Source organism: Nomascus leucogenys, chromosome 19 (genome assembly GCF_006542625.1).
Source record: "Nomascus leucogenys isolate Asia chromosome 19, Asia_NLE_v1, whole genome shotgun sequence".
Taxonomy (NCBI): Eukaryota; Metazoa; Chordata; class Mammalia; order Primates; family Hylobatidae; genus Nomascus; species Nomascus leucogenys.
The window spans coordinates 73051551-73076311 of record NC_044399.1 but is presented as its reverse complement, the minus strand read 5'-3'; the positions used below and the strand labels follow the sequence as shown (position 1 = coordinate 73076311).

General features: G+C 48.9%; 1 protein-coding gene across 2 annotated transcripts; it reads left to right on the top strand.

Annotated features, from left to right (window-relative positions):
- The first annotated feature begins 11155 nt into the window (after positions 1 to 11155).
- TM4SF5 (transmembrane 4 L six family member 5) lies at positions 11156 to 22685 on the top strand. Of its 2 annotated transcripts, XM_003277874.4 has the most exons (5): positions 11156 to 11369; positions 20274 to 20354; positions 21974 to 22110; positions 22315 to 22498; positions 22575 to 22685. In XM_003277874.4, the coding sequence occupies exons 1-5, from the start codon at positions 11193 to 11195 to the stop codon at positions 22587 to 22589; spliced, it is 594 nt and encodes a 197-aa protein (XP_003277922.1). In that variant the 5' UTR covers positions 11156 to 11192; the 3' UTR covers positions 22590 to 22685. The 2 variants fall into 2 exon arrangements, with proteins under 2 accessions (XP_003277922.1, XP_030655838.1); XM_030799978.1 differs by having other exon boundaries at positions 11193 to 11369; positions 22315 to 22605.
- Positions 22686 to 24761: the final 2076 nt, after the last annotated feature.

Here is a 24761-nt window from a genome sequence, read left to right as displayed (position 1 = left end):
GGAGTCTGGGAGGTGGAGGCTGTAGGAGCACCATCATGGCTCTCTAATGGCACTACTGTACTCCAGCCTGGGCAACAAAGCAAGACCCTGTCTCAAGAAAAACACACACACACGTATACATATATGGGAGTTAAATATATATTATATATATATGTGCGCGTGTGTATCTATGTGTATATATATCTAAAATGGGAGTTAGCACAGAGTCTGGCATATAGGTTAACCATTATTTTGTTCTTATTTATTTATTTATTTATTTATTTATTTTGAGACGGAGTCTTACTCTCTCACTCAGGCTGGAGTGCAGTGGCATGATCTCGGCTCACTGCAACCTCCACCTCCCGGATTCAAGTGATTCTCCTGCCTCAGCCTCCCGAGTAGTTGGGACTACAGGCGTGCGCCACCATGCCTGGCTAATTTTTGTGTATTTTTAGCAGAGACAGGGTTTCACCATATTGGCCAGGCTGGTCTTGAACTCCTGACCTAGTGATCTACCCGCCTCGACATCCCAAAGTGCTGGGATTACAGGAGTGAGCCACTGCACCCGGCCCATTATTATTATTATCATCTTCTGCCGGCCCACTGCTAATATTTGTAGGGCCCAGGACAACAGCTCAAATATAGGTGCGCATGTCATAAGTCTTACTACTTAAATGTATAAAGAAGCCGTGCCCAAGCCCCAGCCCCCATTCACACCCTTAGTCTGCTCCCCTGGGACCGTCCTCACAATCCAGAGGTTAAAGCAACCAAACCCTTCCCTGGAGCGGGGCCGCTGCCTGCAAGCCTAAGGGTTAGCGCAGTGCGGCTGGGGCAGCGAGGGCAGAAGCTGCTGCGCGCCCAGGCTCCGCGGAGTTGACAAAACGCATCCACCCTCACACCTGCAGACTCTCTGCTTCACATCCACTTCAACTCACACATTTCTCTCCCACAATTCCGATTTGCGCAGTCGGTTATTGAATTTTCAAAAACTTTTCTCCAAACCAAAAATGGCGGGGGATGTTGCCCTACTTGTGATACGCAGGGTCCCCTGCATCCTGGTACTCGTGGTGTGGCTCTGGGAACAGCAGCGGCAGCATTGCCTGGGATCTTGTTAGCGATGCTCAGTATCTCTTCCCACCCAAGACCTACTAAATATCAGAATCTGGGCCGGGCGCGGTGGCTCACGCTAGTAATCCCAGCACTTTGGGAGGCCGAGGCGGGCGAATCACGAGGTCAGGAGATCGAGACCACGGTGAAACCCCGTCTCTACTAAAAATACAAAAAAATTAGCCGGGCGTCGTGGTGGGCGCCTGTAGTCCCAGCTACTAGGAGAGGCTGAGGCAGGAGAATAGCGTGAACCCGAGAGGCGGAGCTTGCAGTGAGCCGAGATTGCGCCACTGCACTCCAGCCTGGGCGACAGAGCAAGACTCCGTCTTAAAAAAAAAAAAAAAAAAAAATCAGAATCTGCTTCTTCTTCTTTTTTTTTTTTTTTTTTTTTTTCGAGACGGAGCTTCGCTCTTGTTGCCCAGGCTGGAGTGCAGTGTGTGGTGGCGCGATCTCGGCTCACTGCAACCTCTGCCTCCTGGGTTCAAGCGATTCTCCTGCTTCTGCCTCCTAAATAACTGGGATTACAGGCGCCCACCACCATGCCCGGCTAATTTTTGTATTTTTAGTAGAGACAGGTTACACCATGTTGGCTGGGCTAGTTCCAAACTCCTGACCTCAGGTGATCCGCCCGCCTCGGCCTCCCAAAGTGCTGGGATTATAGGCATGGGCCACGGCGCCCGGCCCAGAATCTGCTTTTAACACCATCTTCGGGAAATCTGTATGAAGTTACGGTTTGAAAAGTACTGAACTAAGCAGACAGCCAAGTAAGAGCCCCTCCTGTCCAGGTCTAAGGGTAGTTCTGATTCCCTGACCAGCAAATCTTGAGTAGCTGCCTCCCAGTCACTCTCTACCACACCACCCTATTTCCTTCATATAATTTAGCATAACCTCTAATTTCTAGTTTACTGCCTGTCTCCCCAAACTATAATATAAACTACAAAGAGGTACGTCATCTGTCAAGTTTAGTGCTGTATCCACTGGGTCCACAACTAGACACATTACACAGAGGGTATTTGATCCTTCATTTCACTGAGTTAAATACCTTCAAGTGTTATACATCATGCTTTGTTTGTTTGTTTCTTTGTTTGTTTGTTTTGAGACAGAGTCTGGCTCTGTCACCCAGGCTGGAGTGCAGTGGCATCATCTTGGCTCACTACAGCCTCTGTCTCCTAGGTTCAAGCGATCCTCCTGCCTCAGCCTCCTGAGTAGCTGGGACTATAGGCGTGCACCACCATGCCCGGCTAATTTTCGTATTTTTAGGAGAGATGACATTTCACCATGTTGGCCAGGCTGGTCTCAAACTCCTGACCTCAAGTGATCCATCCGCCTCGGCCTCCCAAAGTGCTGGGATTACAGGTGTGAGCCGCAAGCGCCCGGCCAAACCATGATACAATGCTTTCTTAACACTTCAATTTTTTTTTTTTTTTTTGAGACGGAGTCTCGCTCTGTCACCCAGACTGGAGTGCAGTGGCGCTATCTCGGCTCACTGCAAGCTCCGCCTCCCGGGTTCACGCCATTCTCCTGCCTCAGCCTCTCCGAGTAGCTAGGACTACAGGCGCCCGCCACCGCGCCCGGCTAATTTTTTGTATTTTTAGTAGAGACAGGGTTTCACCGTGGTCGCGATCTCCTGACCTCGTGATCCGCCCGCCTCAGCCTCCCAAAGTGCTGGGATTACAAGCGTGAGCCACCGCACCCGGCCAACACTTCAATTTTTATTTTATGCTAATTGAAGCCTCTTTCAGACCATTAAAAAATCTAATTCTGGTGCATACACAAAAACAAAATAATATGGTTAAAATATTCCAAAAACATCTTTAAAGTCTGACTCTTCTGAATCACTTTCTATGAATGTCTGTGTTACTGTCCCCTGTACTGTCGAGGGCATTGGAGAAGCAGAATTTCTTTAAAAAGTGCTCCACTACTGTCTCCGAGATTTTCTTCTAAGCTAGTGACACATTCTTGTTTTACCAAATAGTGTCAACAAAATCGATGTCTTCACTAACAAATTTTCGCTCCACTACTTTGTTTCTATGCTTAATACATCATTTCCTTTTGATTTCTGTTTTAAAGCATGTTATTTTTTGAAGATTTTTTTTCTTAATAGCATTTATTTATTTATTTAGAGACAGCCTTGCTGTGTCACCGAGGCTGGAGTGCAGTGGTGTGATCTCGGCTCACTGCAACCTCCGCCTTCTGGGTTCAAGCGATTCTCCTGCCTCGACCTCCCAAGTAGCTGGGATTACAGGTGTACGTCACCATGCCTGGCTAATTTTTGTATTTGTAGTAGAGATGAGGTTTCACCATGTTGTGCAGGCTGGTCTCAAACTCCTGACCTCAAGTGATCTGCCCGCCCCAGCCTCCCAAAGTGCTGGGATTACAGGCATGAGCCACCCCACCCAGCTGAATAGCCTTTATTTTTTAAAAGCAGTTTTAGGTTCACAGCAAAATTGAGCAGAAAGCACAGGGTTTTCTTTCCTTCTTCTTCTTTTTTTTTTTTTTTTTTTTGTAGTTTTAGTAGAGATGCGGTTTCACCATGTTGCCCAGGCTGGCCTTGAACTCCTGACCTGAAGTGATCTGCCCGCCTCGGCCTCTCAAAATGCTGGGATTACAGGCATGAGCCACTGCGCCTGGCCGAAAGTACAGGGTTTTTTAATACTTCTACCCCCACACGGGCACAGCCTCCCCCACTATCAACATCCGGCACCAGAGTGATAGATTTGTTCCAGTCAGTGAACTACATTGACACGTCATTATCAGCCAAAGTCCGTAGCATAGTTTACATTAGGATTCGCTCTTCGTGTTGCACGTTCCATGGGTTTAGACAAATATATAATGACGCACCATTATAGTATCATACCAAGAAGTTTCACTGCCCTAAAATCCTCTGTGCTCGGCCGGGCGCGGTGGCTCACGCCTGTAATCCCAGCACTTTGGGAGGCGAGGCGGGCGGATCACGAGGTCAGGAGATGGAGACCATCCTGGCTAACACAGTGAAACTCCCTCTCTACTAAAAATACAAAAAATTACCCGGGCGTGGTGGCAGGCGCCTGTAGTCCCAGCTACGCGGGAGGCTGAGGCCGGAGAATGGCGTGAACCCCGGGGGGCGGAGCCTGCAGTGAGCCGAGATCGCACCACTGCACTCCAGCTTGGGTGAAAGAGCGAGACTCCGTCTCAGGAAAAAAAAAAAAAAAAAAAAAAATCCTCTGTGCTCTGTTTATTCCTCCCTCCCCTCCCTGCTAACCCCTGGCTGCCACTGTCTTCAGAGTTCTGTTTTTTTTTTACTGTCTTCAGAGTTCTGTTTTTTTCCAGAAAGTCATATACTTGTAGCCTTTTACTTTTTTTTTTTTTCTCCCTTGAGACGGAGTTTCTTTCACTCTTGTTGCCCACGCTGGAGAGCAATGGCAAGATCTCAGCTCACCACAACCTCCGCCTCCCAGGTTCAAGCGATTCTCCTGCCCCAGCCTCCCAAGTAGCTGGGATTACAGGCCTGCATGACCATGCCCAGCTAATTTTGTATTTTTAGTAGATACGGGGTTTCTCCATGTTGAGGCTGGTCTCGAACTCCTGACCTCAGGTGATCCGCCAGCCTCAGCCTCCCAAAGTGCTGGGATTAAAGGTGTGAGCCACAACGCCCAGCGGTTTTGGTTTTTTTAATTATTATTATTATTAATTATTATTATTATTATTTTTAAATAGTGACGGGGTTTCACCATGTTGTCCAGGCTAGTCCTGAACTCTTGGGCTCAAGGGATCCACCCACCTCAGCCTCCCAAAGTGCTGGGATTACAGGTGTGAGCCACCACACCCGGCCTTTTGTTTGTTTTTGTTAGAGACAGGGTCTTGCTCTGTCACCCGGGTTGGAGTGCAGTGGCACGATCACAGCTCACTGTAACTTTCAACTCCTGCCCTCAAGCAATTCTCCCGCTTCACCCTCCCAAAGCACTGGGATTACAGGCATGAGCCACCATGCCCAGCCCTACTGGAGCTTTATAGTAAGTCTTGATGTTGGGTCATGTCAATCTTCCAACTTTGCTCTCTTTCAGTATTGTGTTGGCTATTCTGGGTCTTTTGCCCCTCCAAACAAACTTTAGAATCAGTTTGTAAATATCCATGAAACGATGTTCTGGCATTTTGATTAGGATTGTGTTGAAGATATAGATCAAATTGGAAAGAACTGACATCTTGACAATGTTGAGTGTTCCTATATATGAACATGGACTCTCTCCATTTATTTATATCTTCTTCGATGTCTTTCATCAGAGTTTTGTAGTTTTCTTCATGTAGATCTTATATGTATTTTGTTAGATTTATATGTAAGTATTTAATCTGGGACAGTGCTAATGTAAATGGTACTGTGTGTTATTTAAAGACATTATAAACAGCAATTCGACTCAAGAAGTGTAATACCAGTAGGGTTCACAACTCAGCTGCAGTGATAACAATATGAACAGCTACAACTGGGTTCTCACAAATGTAGGCAAAACCTACCATGTTGTATGACACCATAGATTGTACAATATATCCTAATTTGGGGAACAATAAAATGTGCAAAAACGTGTGACTTAGAATTGATTGACCAGGTGCAGTGGCTCACACCTGTAATCCCAGCACTTTGGGAGGCTGAGATGGGCAGATCACTGGAGGCCAGAAGTTCGAGACCAGCCTGGCCAACATGGTGAAACCCCATCTCTACTAAAAATACAAAAAAATAGCCAGGTGTGGTGACACATGGCTGTAGTCCCAACTACTCAGGAGGCTGAGGTTTCAGTGAGCCAAGATCACACCACTGCTGCACTATAGCCTGTGTGACAGAGTAAGGTTTTGTATAAAAAAAAATTTGAAATATGCTAAATATTTAAGAAATAGGCCAAGCAGGTGGCTCACACCTGTAATCACAACAGTTTGAGAGACCGAGTTGGATGGATCACCTGAGGTCAGGAGTTTGAGACCAGCCTGACCAACACGATGAAACCCCATCTCTACTAAAAATACAAAGAATTAGCCAGGCTTGGTGATACGCGCCTGTAATCCCAGCTACTCGGGAGGCTGAGGCAGGAGAATCACTTGAATTCGGGAGGTGGAGGTTGCAGTGAGCCCAGATTGCGCCACTGCACTCCAGCCTGGGAGTGAGACTCTGTCTCAGAAAAAAAAAAAAAAAAAAAAAAAAAAGAAAAGAAATAAACGTCACTGACTCAATCTCACAGTATTCTCATAACCAATTTAAAGTCCAGAAACCACTGGCAAATTTTCCATTTTTCCCAGTTTATATCCTAAGAGAAAGCAAATCTAATTGGCCTGGACTTTCAGCTTGTGATACAGTTTACAAATTTCTGGTAACTTCCACTGCTTTAAACAGAGACCCAAATTAACAATGTCTCAAATAGAATAGAAGTTTATTTCTTGCTCACAAAATAGTAACAAGGCTGCCGGGCCCAATGCTTCACGCCTGTAATCCCAGCACTTTGGGAGGCTGAGGTGGGTGGATCACCTGAGGTCAGGAGTTCGAGACCAGCCTAGTCAACATGGTGAAACCCCATCTCTACTAAAAATACCAAAATTAGTCAGGTGTGGTGGCATGTGCCTGTAATCGCAGCTACTAGGGAGGCTGAGGCAGGAGAATCGCTTGAACCCGGGAGACGGAAGTTGCGGTGAGCTGAGATCGCGCCATTGCACTCCAGCCTGGACAACAAGAGCAAAACTCTGTCTATAAAAAAAAAAAATATATATATATATATATACATACACACAAAAAGATTAGACATGCATGGTGGGTGGTGAACATCTGTAGTCCCAGTTACTTGGCAGGCTGAGGCAGGACAATCACTTGAACCCAGGAGATAGAGGTTGCAGTGAGCCAAGATCATGCCACTGCACACCAGTCTGGACCACAAAGCGAGACACTGTCTTTAAAAAAAAATGAGGCTGGGCACAATGGCTCTGGCTGGGTTGTGGTGGCTCATACCTGTAATCCCAGCACTTTGGGAGGCCGAGACAGGTGGATCACTTGAGGTCAGGAGTTCAAGACCACCCTGGCCAACATGGTGAAACTTAGTCTCTACTAAAAATATAAAAATTAGCCAGGCGTGGTGGCCCACGCTTGTAATCCCAGCTACTTGGGAGGCTAAGGCAGGAGAATCGCTTGAACTCAGGAGGCTGAGGTTGCAGAGAGTCTAGATGACGTCACTACACTCCAGCCTGCATGACAGAGCAAGACTCTGACTCAAAACAAAGGAGAAGAAAAATATTTTTTTCCAAAATGTGCATCCAGTTTTGTAACCAGATATATGAAAATTATTTAGACTTACGTCAAGACTTCCCCATTTTGGGGTTTTTATTTTACTTCATCTCTTGGTGAGTCAACATAATTTCTTTAAAAAAAATGAGCCACGGTGTTATTTTGAAATCCAAACATTCCCAGAAATGCAACTGTGTTGCCCTTAACGTACAAAACGCAACTTAGACATGCATACGATAGTTCTACCTTTTTTGGTTGACACAGCTACCTTACTGCTTTGTCTTCTGACATTCAGTATTTCAGAGAGGACTCTGGCCACTCCAACTTTTGTTTCTCTCTAAGTAGCCTTTTTAAATTCTGCCTAGATATATCCTTTAATTCAAATATTTTGTCAGGATGAATCTACGGTCAGCTGACTTTTAACATTTCACCTGCGATGCAGTATAACTTTCAACCCACTGATCTGAGTGGATCTATCTGCACTCAGTGACGTCTTCTCCTAGTGCAGATGTTTTAACTCTGGTATCACTTCCACCAGCTCTATTCTTGTTCTTAGGAGAAGCCAGTTTCTTGAAATTTTTTTTTTTTTTTTTTTTTTTTGAGACAGAGTCTCACTCTCACTCAGGCTGAAGCACAACAGCATGATCTTGGCTCACTGCAATCTCCGCCTCCCGGGTTCAAGCGATTCTCCTGCCTAAGCCTCCCAAGTAGCTGAGATTACAGGCACCCGCCACCACGCCCGGCTAATTTTTGTATTTTTAGTAGAGACGGGGTTTCCCCATGTTGGTCAGGCTGGTCTCGAATTCCTGACCTCAGGTGATCCGCCCGCCTCAGACTCCCAAAGTGCTGGGATTACAGGCATGAGCCACTGTGCCCAGACCTTTTTTTTTTTTGTGAGATGGAGTCTTGCTCTGTTGCCCATACTGGAGCACAATGGCAGGATCTCGGCTCACTGCAACCTCCACCTCCCGGGTTCAAGCGATGCTCCTGCCTCAGCCTCCTGAGTAGCTGGGATTACAGGTGCATGCCACCATACCTGGCTAATTTTTTTTGTATTTTTAGTACAGACAGGGTTTCACCATGGTAGTCAGGATGGTCTCGATCTCCTGACCTCATGATCTGCCCACCTTGGCCTCCCAAAGTGCTGGGATTACGGGAGTGAGCCACCGCGCCCAGCCAAAAGAAATTTTTTTAATTAGTTGAGTGTAGTGGTGTGGGCCTGTAATCCTGGCTACTAAGGAGGCTGGAGTGGGGAGACTGCTTGAGCTAGGAGGTCACAGCTGCAGGGAGCCATGATTATCTTACCATGGCACTCTAGTCTGAGTGACAGAGACCCTGTCTCAAAAAAAAAAAAAAAAAAAGGATAACGTAAAATCTTTAAAGGAAAGGGACAGAGGCTGGGCGCAGTGGCTCATGCCTGTAATCCCAGCACTTTGGGAGGCCGAGGCGGGGATCATCTGAGGTGGGGAGTTTGAGACTAGCCTGGCCAACATGGAGAAACCCCGTCTCTACTAAAAATACAAAATTAGCTGGGCGTGGTGTCGCATGCCTATAATCCCAGCTACTCAGGAGGCTGAGGCAGGAGAATTGCTTGAACTTGGGAGGCGGAGGTTGCAGTGAGCCGTGATCGCACCATTGCACTCCAGCCTGGGCAACAAGAGCGAAACTCTGTCTCAAAAAACAAAAAAGAAAAGGGACAGAAAACATCAGAAGCAATATGGAAATATTTTTTAAAGCATTAAACACGCCAACAGAAGCAAAACCAAATGTATCAGTTATCATAATTGCCTACGAGCCAGAGACAAATAGTTGGGGAGGTTCAAAGTATTTTCTTTTTCAGGCATCCTCTGATTCAAGAGGTAAATTCTCCATGTATTTTTCTCAATCCAGTTCCTCTGCCTTATAAATAGCAGAGATTCTGGCTTTTCTCCATTTTCCACATTTCTGTAGTGGTCTGAGTGGGCTGCTGGGAGGGGCTGCATCAGCGGCCACTGGCTGGTGACACTTTCCAGGTGACAGCCTCATTGCATACTCTCTGAAGCCCTGCAGCCCTTCCTGCTACCCTCATCTCTTCATGGCACTCCCACATCCTACTTGAACTAGGGTTCATTCTGTGGGGGCCTTCACTCTCCTGTTTGCTTCTGAGACCCAGGGGGCAGAGGTTGCAGTGAGCCGAGATCATACCACTGCACTCCAGCCTGGGCGACAGAGCAAGACTCCGTCTCAAAAAAAAAAAAACCATTAGCCAGGCGTGGTGGCACACAACTATAGTCCTAGCTACTCGGGAGGCTGAGGTGGGAGGATCACTTGAGCCCAGATGGTCAGGGCTGCAGGGAGCCATGATCCACTACACACCAGCCTGGGCAACAAAGGGAGACCCTGGTCTCAAAAAAATTTTTTTAATTAAAAAAAAGTCGACCGGGTGGCTTGGCTCACGCTTATAATCCCACTTTGGGAGCACTTTGGGAGGCTGAGGCAGGTGGATCATTTGAGGTGAGGAGTTCGAGACCAGCCTGGCCAACATGGTGAACCCCCGTCTCTACTAAAAATACAAAAATTAGCTGGGTGTGGTGGCAGGAGCCTGTAATCCCAGCTACTTGGGAGGCTGCGGCAGGAGAATCTCTTGAACCCAGGAGGCGGAGGTTTTAGTGAGCCAAGATCACGCCACTGCACTCCAGCCTGGGCGGCAGAGTGAGACTCCGTCTCAAAAAAAAAAAAAGAAGTTATGAAGGAAACTGCAGCACCCCAACAAAAACAGAACTTCTTTGACCTCAGAATGCCAATGAAAAAAGGCAGAAGCTGATTCTCACAGAGCTGGCTCAGATCGCATGGCTGTTGCTAAATCAAACACCGGGGCTAGCGGGATAGAACGCTCTCATCAATGAGGCCTAGGTCCCGAGCCCACCCTGAGAGACAGGTAGTGGCCTCAAGAGGAGGAGACATCAATAATCAAATACCAAGCAGACGAAATGCAAGGACAATATAAGCCACAATCATCTCTTTAATGTCTCCCTGGGAAGAACGCCACCTGTGAGGCTAGCAGAAATGAAGAGGCCACCACACACCTGCTCTGGGCTTCCTAGTTTACAAAATACTTCTCAGGTTGTCCCATTTAATCTTCACAAGTAGCCCACAAGGCAAGTGGCGTTAGTTAGTTAGTTAGTTAGTTAGTTAGTTAGTTAGTTAGTTAGTTAGTTAGTTATTGAGACGGAGTTTCACTCTTGTCACCCAGGCGGGAGTGCAATGGCACGATCTTAGCTCACTGCAACCTCCACCTTCCAGGTTCAAGTGATCCTCCTGCTTCAGCCTCCCGAATAGCTGGGATTACAGGTGCCCGCCACCATGCCCAGATAATGTTTGTATTTTTAGTAGTGACGAGGTTTCACCCTGTTGGCCAGGCTGGTCTCAAACTCCTGACCTCAGGTGATCCACCCTCCTGGCCTCCCAAAGTGCTGGGATTACAGGTGTGAGCCCTCGTGCCTGAACACAAGTGGCATCACTTTATACAGATGAGGCAACTGAGACTTAAGAGGCATGAAGGGGCTTGGCTAAGTTGCAAAGCAGGTATGGAACCAACAGAGGGGCTGCGGAGCTGTGCAGAAAAACCAGGAAGGCACTAACCCAGGGTAGCGTGTCCATAGCTCCCACCTCGTCCACCACCGCATCCTCCCTTCACCTCAGGGCTGCAGCTCCTCCGCCTCCGCCTCCTCAGGGCCCACATCCTGTGCCTCTCTCCCTTATCATTCTGATCCTGCCAGTTTCTGCCACGCCTCTGTCTGACCTTTGCTCTGTGCCCCAGGCTTGTTTTCCTCTGGACCTGGGAACTACCGGCTTACTTTCACTCACCACCAGCCCCTCCTGACACCTCACCATGTGTACAGGAAAATGTGCCCGCTGTGTGGGGCTCTCCCTCATTACCCTCTGCCTGGTCTGCATCGTGGCCAACGCCCTCCTGCTGGTACCTAATGGGGAGACCTCCTGGACCAACACCAACCATCTCAGCTTGCAAGTCTGGCTCATGGGCGGCTTCATTGGCGGAGGCCTAATGGTGAGAAGGCTGGCAGGGGAGCCCGGGCCAGCTGGCTGGGTGCCATTGAAGGGGTTCTGAACAGGAGGGACAGGGAGAGAGGAATAAGGATGGTTCCTTGGGAGAGGATGGCAATGGCTTGGTGGGGGCTAGGAGCCCTCTGGAGTCAGTCCCGGAGGAGCCCCAGAGTCCCAAGCTGAATGTCTGAGGGGCACAGAAAGGACAAGAGCCTCACTGCTCTAAAGAGCTCCCCTATCAGGTAGGGAGCATGTGCTGCCCATCCTCCCTGTGCCCACTGTTGAGCAGATGCTGGGAAAACCTCACTACAATGGTTGAGGCAGAAGGAGCAGCTGGTTGTCAGAGACGTCATCAGGGCAGGATAATAACAGGCATGAGGGTGGGGTGCAGCGAAATTACTCAGAGCCAGGGACTGCCCTCGCGCATCGGTCACCCTCCCCTGCCTCCACGTCCATTCACTCTCACCCCACATTTCTGGAAGCCCAATCTGTGCTGACTGCTAAGGATAAACTCAGAACTTAGGTCAGTATGGCAGGGAGGATGCCCCCAAGTCATCTTCCGGGAGATGAGAATCTTCCTTGCCAGGGGCGGGGAGAGGGGGTTGGTTTTTGTGGGATTTTTTGTTTGTTTGTTTGTTTTGGTTTTTTTTTTTTTTTTGAGACAGGGTCTCTCTCTGTTGCCCAGGCTGGAGTGTGGTGGTGCAAACATGGCTCACTGTAGCCCCAACCTCCTGTGCCCAAGCAGTCCTCCCACCTCAGCCTCCGAGTAGCTGGAACCACAGGTGGGCATCACCACACCCAGCTAACTTTTAAATATTTTATTTATTTTATTTATTTATTTATTTTTGAGACGGAGTCTCGCTCCGTCACCCAAGTTGGAGTGCAGTGGCACCATCTCCACTCACTGCAACCTCTGTCTCCTGGGTTTAAGCAATTCTCCTACCTCAGCCTCCTGAGTAGCTGGGATTACAGTCACGTGCCACCACACCCAGCTAATTTTTGCATTTTTAGTAGAGATGGGGTTTCGCCATGTTGGCCAGACTGTTCTCGAACTCCTGACCTCAGGTGTTCTGCCCGCCTGGGCCTCCCAAAGTGCCGGGATTACAGATGTGAGCCACCGCCCCAGCTAACATTTTTTGTAGAGACGGAGTATCCCTGTGTGGCCCAGACTGGTCTCAAACTCCTGGGTTCAAGTGATCCTCCTGCCTCAGCCTCCCAAAGTGTTAGAATTATAGATGTGAGCCACCACGCCTGGCCAAGACTAGGATCTGTCAGAAGTGGAGGAAAAGGAGACACAGATTTCCCCAATTTACTAACCCCCATCTTCCAACTCTCCACCCATTTAGGGAAACTTTGGGATGGTCAACCTAGTTTAATATCTTCATGTGATAAAGACAAAAGATCTACCCAGCACAGTTCTCCACTTCTCAGGATGGTTAGCTAACGACATTCTCCAGGGGAGAGCTCCCCTTGGTCCCTTTTGCTGGTCACACCTCGCTGGTCACTCCTCTATTTGCTAAAAAAGGATACCTCTCCTTTAACCAACAATCCCCGCGTACTCTCTGGTATCTTTTCTTCTACTCCCTCTTCCTGCATGGATTCTTGGCTGCTGTACTCTACTCCATCGCTCTCAACTCAACTCTCTTTGAGAGTCACACTCCTCTCAGGCTGACACACTTAGCCATTGTCACGGGGTGCTCCCTCTCCAACCTAAATCACCCCTGTCTCCCCACACTCCTCTGCCCCATCTAACCAGCTCGCTTCAGCGGAGCTCCCTGAGGCTGCCTTCCCCAAATACGCACTCACAGCTGCCTTCCTTCCACCTCTGTGCCCAGAGTCACTCTCAAGAAGCACCACCCGGCTGGGCGTGGTGGCTCATGCCTGTAATCCCAGCACTTTGGGAGTTCGAGGCGGGTCAATCACCTGAGGTCAGGAGTTCAAGACCAGCCTGGCCAACGTGGTGAAACCCCATCTCTACTTAAAGAAATAGACAAAAATTAGCCAGGCATAGTGGCGGGCACCTGTAATCCCAGCTACTCGGGAGACTGAGGCAGGAGAACCCAGGAGGCAGAGGTTGCAGTGAGCCGAGATTGCGCCGTTGCGCTCCAGCCTGGGCGACAGAGCAAGACTCCATCTCATAGATAAATAAATAAATAAGCACTGCTCTATATCACAGGGACACAGACAGGTTCCTGCTCTCCCTGAAGCTTGTGTTCCCTTTGGTAAGGCCACCAGTCTCACAGAAGTAAGGCTGGAAGTCCCACGAGAGCAGGCACTGCCTGCTTTGTTGGCCGCTATGTACCCAGTGCTAGACCAGCACCTTGCACTTAACAGACATCCAATTAACAGTCCCGGAATGGCAGTATGCCTGTAGTCCTAGTGTGGGCCCAGAAATGAAAGACTGCAGTGAGCTATGACCACGCCACTGCACTCCAGCCTGGGCAACAGAGCGAGACCCTGTCTCAAAAAAATAAAAAATAAAAAAGTCATCGAATGAAGTATAGAACTAGGCAAGGCAATTTCAGATAGAAGTAGGTACCATCGGCCGGGCGCGGTGGCTCATGCCTGTAATCCCAGCACTTTGGGAGGCTGAGGCGGGCGGATCACCTGAGGTCAGGAGTTCACGACCAGCCTGACCAACATGCAGAAACCCCGTCTCTACTAAAAATACAAAAATTAGCCAGGCATGATGGCACATGCCTGTAATCCCAGCTACTCAGGAAGCTGAGGCAGGAGAATTGCTTGAACCCGAGAGGCGGAGGTTGCAGTGAACCAAGATTGCACCATTATACTCCAGCCTGGGCAACAAGAGTGAAACTCTGTCTCAAAAGTAAAAAATAAAAATAAAATGAAATGGTGCTGGCATGAAGAGCCCCTAGGCAAAGCAGATGCCACTTTTTATAGGATTTTCAGGGAAGGGCTCTATGAGGTGGTGTCTGAACTGAGACCCAAATGACAAGAAGAAGGTGCGAGTGTTGCAGACACTGGGGGCGGAAGTACGAAGCCTAAGGTGGGAACAAGCTCCACACTTCTGAGGATCAGACAGGTGGCCGGTGAGGTGAGATGTAAAGAGATGGGGTCTGAGGAGGGCAGAGGCTAGGCCCGGAACACCCTGAAAAGCCACAGTGGAGTCATCTGAATTTTATTAACAGAAAACTGTTGAAGGACTTTTTTTAATTTTTTTTTTTGAGATGGAGTCTCGCTCTGTCGCCCAGGTTGGAGTGCAGTGGTGCGATCTCGGCTCACTACAAGCTCCACCTCTTGGGTTCACGCCATTCTCCTGCCTCAGCCTCCCGAGTAGCTGGGACTACAGGCGCCCGCCACCACGCACGGCGAATTTTTTTTTTTTTTTTTTTTTTTTTGTATTTTTAGTAGAGACGGGGTTTCACTGTGTTAGCCAGGATGGTCTCGATCTCCTGACCTCATGATCTGCCTGCTTCGGCCTCCCAAAGTGCTGGGATTACAGGCGTGAGCCACCGCGCCCGGCCCTATTGAAGGACTTTTGGCACTTTTTTTTTGCAGTTTTAAACTTTTTATTAAGTCATACAGGCAACTACCCAGTTCCTTAGTACACAGCTCAATAAACTTTTACAAAGTGAGCCTATCTGAGCCCAGGTCAAGAAACAGATCATCACCAGAAGCCCAGGCATGCCTCTCACCACACACGGAACCCCAGAATCACTCACCAACAAGCGTAACCACTATTCTGTCTTCTAACCCTATAGACGAGTTTGGCTTATTTTGCACTTTACACAAATGGAATCATAGAGTATGTGTCTGGCTTTTTTTTGAGACGGAGTTGTTGCCCAGGCTGGAGTGCAGTGGCGCTATCTCAGCTCACCGCAACCTCCGCCTCCCAGGTTCAAGTGATTCTCATGCCTCAGCCTCCAGAGGGATTACAGGCATGCACCACCATGCTTGGCTAATTTTTGTACTTTTAGTAGAGACGGGGTTTCGCCATATTGGTCGGGCTGGTCTCCAACTCCCGATGTCAGGTGATCCACCAGCCTCGGCCTCCCCAAGTGTTGGGATTACAAGCGTGAGCCACTGCTCCCGGCCTGTGTCCGGCTTCTTTAGCTCCATATTACGTTTGTGAGAGCCACCCATATTATTAGGTGTAGCTGTAGTTTTCTTTTTTTCTTATACATTCTATTATGTGACTATACCTCATTTATACATTCTACTGTTTTGTTTTGTTTTTTTGCTTTTTTGCTTTTTTGTTTTTTTTGAAACAGAGTCTCGCTCTGTCACCCAGGCTGGAGTACAATGGCGCCATCTCGGCTCACTGCAACCTCTGCCTCCCAGGTTCACATGATTCTCCTGCCTCAGCTGGGATTACTCCTGAGTAGCTGGGATTACTGGCATGTGCCACCGTGCCCGGTTAATTTTTGTATTTTTAGTAGAGACGGGGTTTCGCGATGTTGATCAGGCTGGTTTTGAACTCCCAAACTTAGATGATCCGCCTGTCTCGGCCTCCCAGAGTACTGGGATTACAGGCATAAGCCACTGTGCCCGGCCCATTCTACTGTCGAAGGAGATTTGGATCGTTCCCAGTTTGGTTTTTTTGCAAATAATGCTGCTATAAACATTCTTGTAGATGTATTTAGGTACAAAGACGTGTGCATTTCTATTGGATAAAAACCTAGCAGTAAAACTGCTGATTCTTAAGACATGCAAATATTCAGTGCTAATAGATATTGCCAGTTTTCTGTAGTTCTTATGCCAATTTCATTCCCACTGGCAGTGTGAGAGGTCTGGTTGCTCCACACACCCCTGGAATGAGGAAGACTCCTTTGACCACTGTGTGGAGAACGGGTAGTAGAAGTTCTGCAATAGATACAGAAAAAGACCAAACTGAGCTGAGCGTGGGGCCTCACGCCTGTAATCCCAGCACTTTTGGAGGCTGAGGCCGGCGGATCATAAGGTCAGGAGTTCGAGACCAGCCTGACCAACATGGCGAAACCCTTTCTCTACTAAAAATACAAAGTTAGCAGGGCGTAGTGGTGCATGCCTGTAATCCCAGCCACTCGGCAGGCTGAGGCAGGAGAATCGCCTGAACCCGGGAGGCAGAGGTTGCAGTGAGCCGAGATCATGCCACTGCACTCCAGCCTGGGTGACAGAGCGAGACTCCATCTCAAAAAAAAAAAAAGAAAAAGAAAAACAAAAGACCAAACTGAGGTCACGGAAGACATCCAGGAGAGATGAGAGTGGCTTGGACTAGGCCACTGGCTATGGAGATGGAGAAATATGAGCCGATTCAGGCTATAAACACAGTGTTTTCTTCTTCATTTATGATGACACTTTTCTTTTCACTGAGACAAAAAGATGGCGAAGAATGAGACAGAAGCACATACTACAAAGGGAAGCAAACACTTTAATCAAAAGAGTAAAAATCTCAAATAGGGCCAGGTGTGGTGGCCCATGCCTGTAAAATCCCAGCACTTTGGGAGGTGGAGGCAGGAGAATCGCTTGAGTCCTGGCATTCAAGACCAGCCTGGGCAACATAGTGAGACTCTATCTCAAGGAAAATTTAAAAATTAGCTGGGTCTGGCCAGGTGCGGTGGCTCACGCCTGTAATCCCAGCACTTCGGGAGGCCAAAGCAGGCTCATCACCTGAGGTCGGGAGTTTGAGACCAGCCTGACCAACATGGAGAAACCTTGTCTCTACTAAAAATACAAAGTTAGCAGGGCGTGGTGGTGGATGCCTGTAATCCCAGCTACTCGGGAGGCTGAGGCAGGAGAATCACCTGAACACGGGAGGCGGAGGTTACAGCGAGCCAAGATCGCGCCATTGCACTCCAGCCTGAGCAACAAGAGCAAAACTTTGTCTCAAAAAAAAAAAAAATTTAGCTGAGTGTGGTGGTACAAGCCTGTAATCCCAGCTACTATAAGGCTAAAGTGGGAGGATCACTTGAGCCCAGGAGGTCGAGGCTGCAGTGAGCCATGATCATGCCACTGCACTCCAGTCTGGGCAACAATGTGAGACCCTCTCTCAAACAAAAGCAAAAACCTCAGCCAAGTAGATCATTCAAAATTGGTAAATCCAAAAGGCAATTCTAGATGTGTTTGGATCCACAAGCCTCCAGTAAGTGACCTAACCAGGGAGGCTAAGCAAAGGTGTCAGCATGAGTCCTGGCCCTGCCATGAGACAGGAAGAGGAGAGAGCAGGTGTTTCTCTGAGGTTGCTGGGGATGATATAATAGAACTGAAACTCTCAGCCGTTTCCCTGGAGAAGCACAAAATGCTGCCTTGGGTGGTATGTGCCAGATAAGACACATGAGGAGCCAGGCACAGTGGCTCATGCCTGTAATCCCAGCAATTTGGGAGGATGAAGCAGGAGGATTGCTTGAGCCCAGGAGTTCGAGACCAGCTAGGAAACATAGTAAGACATCAACTCTACAAAAAAATTAGCCAGGCAGGTTGTTGCGCACCTGTAGACCCCGCTACTCAGGAAGCCGAGGTGAGAAGATCATTTGAGCCCAGGAGGCTGAGGATGCAGGGAGCCATGACTGCACCACTGTATTCCAGCCTGGGTGACAGAGTAAGATCCTGTCTCAAAAAGCAAACACACACATACATGAAAGCAAAAAGCAAGACAGCTGTGGAATTCCAGAGATAGGAGACAGGCAAAGAACCTGACCTGGTGCAACAAAGATAAAGATAACGGAGCCAGATGAGGAGCCTCGAATGCCTCACAAGAGTTAGACATTCAAGTTACAAGTCTTGGCCGGGCACGGTGGCTTACGCCTGTAATCCCAGCACTTTGGGAGGCCAAGGTGGGCGGATCACGAGGTCAGGAAATCGAGACCATCCTGGCCAACATGGTGAAACCCCGTCTCTACTAAAATACAAAAAATTAGCCCGGCGTGGTGGCATGTGCCTGTAGTCCCAGCTACTCAGGAGGCTGAGGCAGGAGAATCGCTTGAACCTGGGAGGTGGAGGTTGCAGTGAGCCGAGATCACGCCACTGCACTCCAGCCTGGTGACAGAGTGAGACTCCGTCTCAAAAAAAAAAAAAAAAAAAAAGAGTTCAGTCTTGACAGGCTTCTCTGTGAAGAGACCCTAAAGGATTGGAGCAGAGAAAAGACCAGTTGAAAGCTGTGTTTAGGCCAGGTGCAGTGACCTACACCTGTAATCCCAGCAATTTGGGAGGCCAGGGCAGGAGGAGCCCAGGAGTTCAAGACCAGCCTGAGCAAATAGCAAGACCCCATGTCTACAAATTTTTTTTTTAATTAGCTGGGTATGATGGCGCATGCCTGTGATACCAGCTACTCAGGAGGCTGAGGCAGGAAGATCACTTGAGCCCAGGAGGTCAAGGCTAAAGGCAGCCATGATCAAGCCACTGCATTCCAGCCTGGGTGGCAGAGTGAGACCCTGTTTCAAAAAGAAAGAAGGAAGGAAGGAAGGAAGGAAGGAAGGAAGGAAGGAAGGAAGGAAGGAAGGAAGGAAAGAAAGGAAGGGAGAGAGAGAGAGAGAGAAAGAAAGAAAGAAGAAGGAGGAGGAGTAGGAGGAAGGAAGGAAGGAAAGAAAGAAAGAAAGAAAAAAAGAAAGAAAGAAAAGAAAGAAAGAAAGAAGCCATGTTTAATCTGATAGAGGATAGAGTGTAGGGTGGCATGGGGCAAGAGCAATGGGAGTGTAATAGGGAGGCTGAGAACATCCTCATGGGAGGTGATTAGGGATTCAATGTGGGGAAGAACTCACAGATTCAGGAGCCACTTAGGGAAAAGTTGAGAAAATTTGATGTCTTTCTGGATGCAAAATTAAAGATTTCCAGCCTGGGTGACCTAGTAGATGTTATTTTTTCCACTGATGGAGACAAGAAAGTCAAAGGGAGATGAATTTGAGGAATATTGTGAGATGAGCGTGAGGCTGGTTGAATTTGAGCTAAAACCAAGACATTCAAGTGAACATAGGATCTGGAGGCATCAGTTTTGGAGGCAACTTCCGGCAGAGTGAAGAGCTGATTCCCTGAAAGGGGTTGGGCATTGTTAGGAAAGCCACAGGGAGAAAAAAAGAACAAGGGTTGAATCTTGGAAAAATGCTACACTCCATATCAGACCATCCACTAGCCCTCTTCCACACTCTGCCGTAATCCCAATTCACCAGACACTCCAACACCACTATCCCTTCCTGCTGCTGAGGGAACTTATAAATATTGAGTTACTCTGAGCTAGTCTTTTTTTTTTTTTTTTTGAAGTGGAGTTTCACTCTTATTGCCCAGGTTGGAATACAATGGCACGATCTCAGCTCACCACAACCTCCACCTCCCAGGTTCAAGTAATTCTCCTGCCTCAGCCTCCCGAGTAGCTGGGATTATAGGCATGTGCCACCACACCCGGCTAATTTTGTATTTTTAGCAGAGATAGGGTTTCTCCTTGTTGGTCAGGCTGGTCTCGAACTCCCGACCTCTGGTAATCCACCCGCCTCGGCCTCTCAACGTGTTGGGATTTCAGGCTTGAACCACCGCACCCGACCTCTGAGCCAGTCTTAACACCTAGTCAGCTTGTTCTCCCATTAAATCCTGAGGACAGACCTGTGAGGTAGGTCTTCCAGACCCATTTTACACAGGCAAAACTGAGACCCTGAGAGATGAATCAATTCATAGCATGTGAAGTAGTCTCCCTGGTTTCCTTTCAGTAGGGCACCTACTATGTGCCAAGATTGGGGAAAATAATGATATTGGGCCCTACCCTCCAGAGGCCACAATCTGGATAGAGATAAGGTAGGCACGTAAATAAGGCTAAAGTAAGGTGAAGCCCAGCAGCTCCAGGAGAAGTAGAGATAAGGTCTTCTACAGTCCAAAGGGCTGAAGGCATCACAGGCAGCTTCCTGAAGGAGGTAGGCACTGATGCAAGTCAGGCCTAGAGGATCTGGGGGGACATGCTATAACAATGACTCTCGTCCCACAGGTACTGTGTCCAGGAATTGCAGCCGTTCGGGCAGGGGGCAAGGGCTGCTGTGGTGCTGGGTGCTGTGGAAACCGCTGCAGGGTAAGATCCAGATTAAGAAGGAATTCAGGGCTGGGGGTGGTGTCTCATGCCTGTAATCCCAACACTTCAGCAGGCTGAGGTGGGAGTATGGCTTGAGCCAGGAGTTCTAGACCAGCCTAGGAAACATGGTGAGATCCCTATCTCTACTAACAACACAAAAATTAGCCGGGCGTGGTGGCGAGCACCTGCAATCTCGGCTACTCGGGAGGCTGAGGTGGGAGGGCCGCTTGAGCCCAGGAGGTCGAGGCTGCAGTAAGCAGTGATTTAAAAAAAAAAAAGGAGAGAAAAGATACAGAAATTAGCCAGGAGTGGTGGCGGGTGCCTATAATCCCAGCTACTCAGGAGGCTGAGGCAGGAAAATCACTTGAACCCGGGAGGCAGAGGTTGCAGTGGGCCGAGATCACACCATTATACTCCAGCCTGGGCAACAAGAGTGAAACTCTGTCTCAAAAAAAAAAAAAAAAGAAAAGAAAAGATACAGAAATTAGCCAGGTGTGGTGGCAGGCGCCTGTAATCCCAGCTACTCGGGAGGCTGAGGCAGGAGATTGTGGTGAGCCAAGGTCGTGCCATTGCATTCCAGCCTGGGCAACAAGAGCAAAACTCCGCCTCAAAAAAAAATGTATTTTTATTTTATTTTATATTTATTTATTTATTTTAGACAGAGTCTTGGTCTCTCACCCAGGCTGGAGTGCAGTGGCACGATCTTGGCACACTGCAGCTTCTGCCTCCCTAGTTCAAGCCATTCTTGTTCTTCCAGCCTCCCGAGTAGCTGGGATTACAGGCGCCTGCCACCACACCCAGCTAATTTTTATATTTTTAGTAGAGACGGGGTTTCACTGTTGGCCAGACTGGTCTGAAACTCCTGGCCTGAGGCGATCTGCCCCCTTTGGCCTCCCAAAGTGCTGGGATTACAGGTGTGAGACATCGTGCCCAGCCTCGAGTCAGGTTTAAAATAAATTTCCCTTCAAACCCCGGGCTTGCAGTTAGGCTAACCCGAAAGCCAGCGGCCGCCGAGGTTCACTGGGGTTGTAGGTCCCCCCTCTCCCCCTCAGCCGCCTACCCCTCAGGATCATTGAGATCTGAGATTTGTGGGTGCCAGGGAGAGGTGGGGTGGAGCCTGGGAGTCTGCAGAGGAGCTTGTGTAGCTAGGAATTCTATAGAGGGTGCTGTGGTTCTTCGAGGACAGGTGCAGAAACCAAGTCCGAATTTCTATTTTGTTTTTTTTTTTTTGAGACGGAGTCTCGCTCTGTCGCCCAGGCTGGAGTGCAGTGGCGCGATCTCGGCTCACTGCAACCTCCGCCTCCCGTGTTCAAGCTATTCTCCTGCCTCAGCCTCGGGCATGTGCCACCACGCCCGGCTAATTTTTGTATTTTCAGTAAAGACAAGGTTTCTCCATGTTGGCCAGGCTGGTCTTGAACTCTCGACCTCAGGAGATCCGCCTGGCTCAGCCTCCCAAAGTTCTGGGATTACAGGCGTGAGCCACCGCGCCCGGCATTAAAAAAATACATTTTAACAACCCGACTGGAGCAGATTTCGATAATGCGTGGGTGCTGGCGCTGAGCGTCGTCACCCACAGGTGGGGAGATTGGGCCTTACCTCCCCTTCCACACCATAACCAGATGCTGCGCTCGGTCTTCTCCTCGGCGTTCGGGGTGCTTGGTGCCATCTACTGCCTCTCGGTGTCTGGAGCTGGGCTCCGAAATGGACCCAGATGCTTAATGAACGGCAAGTGGGGCTACCACTTCGAAGACACGGCGTAAGGTTTTGCCTGTATTCGTGTCCTCCATTCTCTGCCTCTTCCCTCCCGCCCTTCCCCCGTGGACTGGGACACCTGGGCAGGACTCGACTGCCTCCACGTGGGCTACCTGGGCCTTTGCAAATCCCCTGGGACGTATTCTTGGGGGCGGGGGTGGCGCACATGCAGCCTGCCTTCTCCCACGTGACCTTACCCCTCCCCCAGGGGAGCTTACTTGCTCAACCGCACTCTGTGGTATCGGTGCGAGGCGCCCCCTCGCGTGGTCCCCTGGAATGTGACGCTCTTCTCGCTGCTGGTGGCCGCCTCCTGCCTGGAGATGGTACTGTGTGGCATCCAGCTGGTGAACGCGACCATTGGTGTCTTCTGTGGCGACTGCAGGAAAAAACAGGTGAAATGGCGTGCAGTGGAGTTGTAGAGGGAACCTGCCTGGTCCTGGCTGCGTTCTCACCTTCTCTTTTTTGCAGGACACCCCTCACTGAGGCTCCACTGACCTCCGGGTTACACCTGCTCCTTCCTGGACGCCTGCCTGGCTCGCTCACTCCATTGCTCGCTAGAATAAACTGGTTTGAGCTCTCTTCTCTGTCTCAGATTGTGCCTTCTGTAAGGAGGAGTGTGCGAGAGGCTACAGATACATCTGGCCTTTGGGGCCCCTGCACCCCACTTGTACTTTCTTAACAAATAGATACTGAGCTATTTGGTTGTGCTGGAAATAACGACGGTAAACAAGACAGACAAGTTTTATTCTCTCAAAGAACTTGGCATTCCAAGGGTGGAAGATAGGCAATTTTTAAAATAAGCAAAAAATTATTTCAATAGGTAATAAGCACTTTTTTTGTTTTGTTTTGTTTTGTTTTGTTTTTTGACAGGGTCTCACTGTCACTCAGGCTGGAAGGCAGTGGCACGATCTCAGCTCACTGCATCCTCCACCTCCTGGACTCAAGCAATCCTCCCGTCTCAGCCTCCCAAGTAGCTGGGACCATAGGCATATGCCACCCTGCCTTGCTAATTTTTTTGTATTTTTTGTAGAGACGAGGTTTTGCCATGTTGCCCAGGCTGGTCTCGAACTCCTGAGCAAAAGTAATCCTCCCACTTCAGCCTCCCAAAGTATTGGGATTACAGGCATGAGCCACTGTGTGCGGCCAATAAGCACTTTTTAAAAGCATTGGTAATGGGATTGGTATTGACTTATGGAGAAGACTCTCTTTTATGATAGGGAAAATTTGAGAAAATGAAATTTGAGCTAAGATCAGGAGAGCTTGCTAACCATCTGGATATTTGGGGGATTATAGGCAGAGAGAACAGCAAGGACAAAGATCCTCAACAGGGATCAGTTTTGTAGGAGAAAATAATGAAAACTATAGAAAAGACACTGTAACCTCTTAAGCTCTAGAAAATGGAACTGTGGAACTGTAAAGCCATTGTGGCCTTGTCACCTTCTAATTTGGTAGAATTTTTTTTTGTTTTTTTTGAGACAGGGTCTCACTTTGTCCCTCAGGCTGGAGTGCAGTGGCACGATCTCGGCTCATTGCAGCCTCCACCTCCTGGGCTAAAGCGATCCTCCTGCCTCTGCCTCCTGAGTAGCTGGGACTACAGGCGCACACCACCATACCCCTGCTAATTTTTGTACTTTTTGTAGAGAGGGGATTTCACCATGTTGCCCAGGCTGGTCTCCAACTCCTGAGCTTAAACAATCCACCCACCTCAGCCTCCCAGAGTACTGAGATTACAGCTGTGAGCCACCACATCTGGCCATAATTTGGTAGAATTTTCTTAATCTTAGGTCACTGGTTCAGAAAGGAGACAACCTGGGCACCTAATGGGGGCAGGGTGTCTGCAGACTCTCTCAGAAAGCCAGACTTCCTGGCCCGGCATGACGGTGCAAGCCTGTAATCCCAACACTTTGGAAGGCTGAAGCCAGTGGATGACTTGAGGTCAGGAGTTTGAGACTAGCTTGGCCAACATGGGGAAACCCCATCTCTACTAAAAATACAAAATTTAGCCGGGCATGGTGGTGGGTACCTATAGTCCCAGCTACTCAGGAGGCTGAGGCAGAAGAATCGCTTGAACCCAGGAGGTGGAAGTTGCACAAGGAGCCAAGATCATACCACTGCACTCCAGCCTCAGCACAGAGTGAGACGCCTAAAAAAAAAAAAAAAAAAAAAAAAGCCAGACTTCCATCACTTGTCTGAAAATTACGTGTTTAAGTGCGTTTTTCTCCAGTCCATAACTTTTCAGCAATCTACCACGGATCCCTGAGACCAAATCCAAACGTATGCCTCGCCCAGTGCTAGGTTAGGAGGGGAAAAGGAGACTCAGTTCCCCATCCCTTAAACAGGCGAGACCAGCCGGGCGCGGTGGCTCACGTCTGTAATCCCAGCACTTTGGGAGGCTGAGGTGGGCGGATCATGAGGTCAGGAGATCGAGACCATCCTGGCTAACACGGTGAAACGCCGTCTCTACTAAAAATACAGAAAAAAATTCGCCAGGCGTGGTGGCGGGCGCCTGTAGTCCCAGCTACTCGGGAGGCTGAGGCAGGAGAATGGCGTGAACCCGGGAGGCGGAGCTTGCAGTGAGCCGAGATCGCGCCACTGCACTCCAGCCTGGGGGACAGAGCCAGACTCCGTCTCAAATAAATAAATAAATTAATTAAT

Coding starts and splice junctions, on each gene's coding strand:
- TM4SF5 (XM_030799978.1), top strand. CDS start 11,193: ATGTGTACAGGAAAATGTGCCCGCTGTGTGGGGCTCTCCCTCATTACC. Junction 11,370..20,273: donor TCATTGGCGGAGGCCTAATG/GTGAGAAGGCTG, acceptor CTCGTCCCACAG/GTACTGTGTCCAGGAATTGC. Junction 22,111..22,314: donor TACCACTTCGAAGACACGGC/GTAAGGTTTTGC, acceptor CCCCTCCCCCAG/GGGAGCTTACTTGCTCAACC.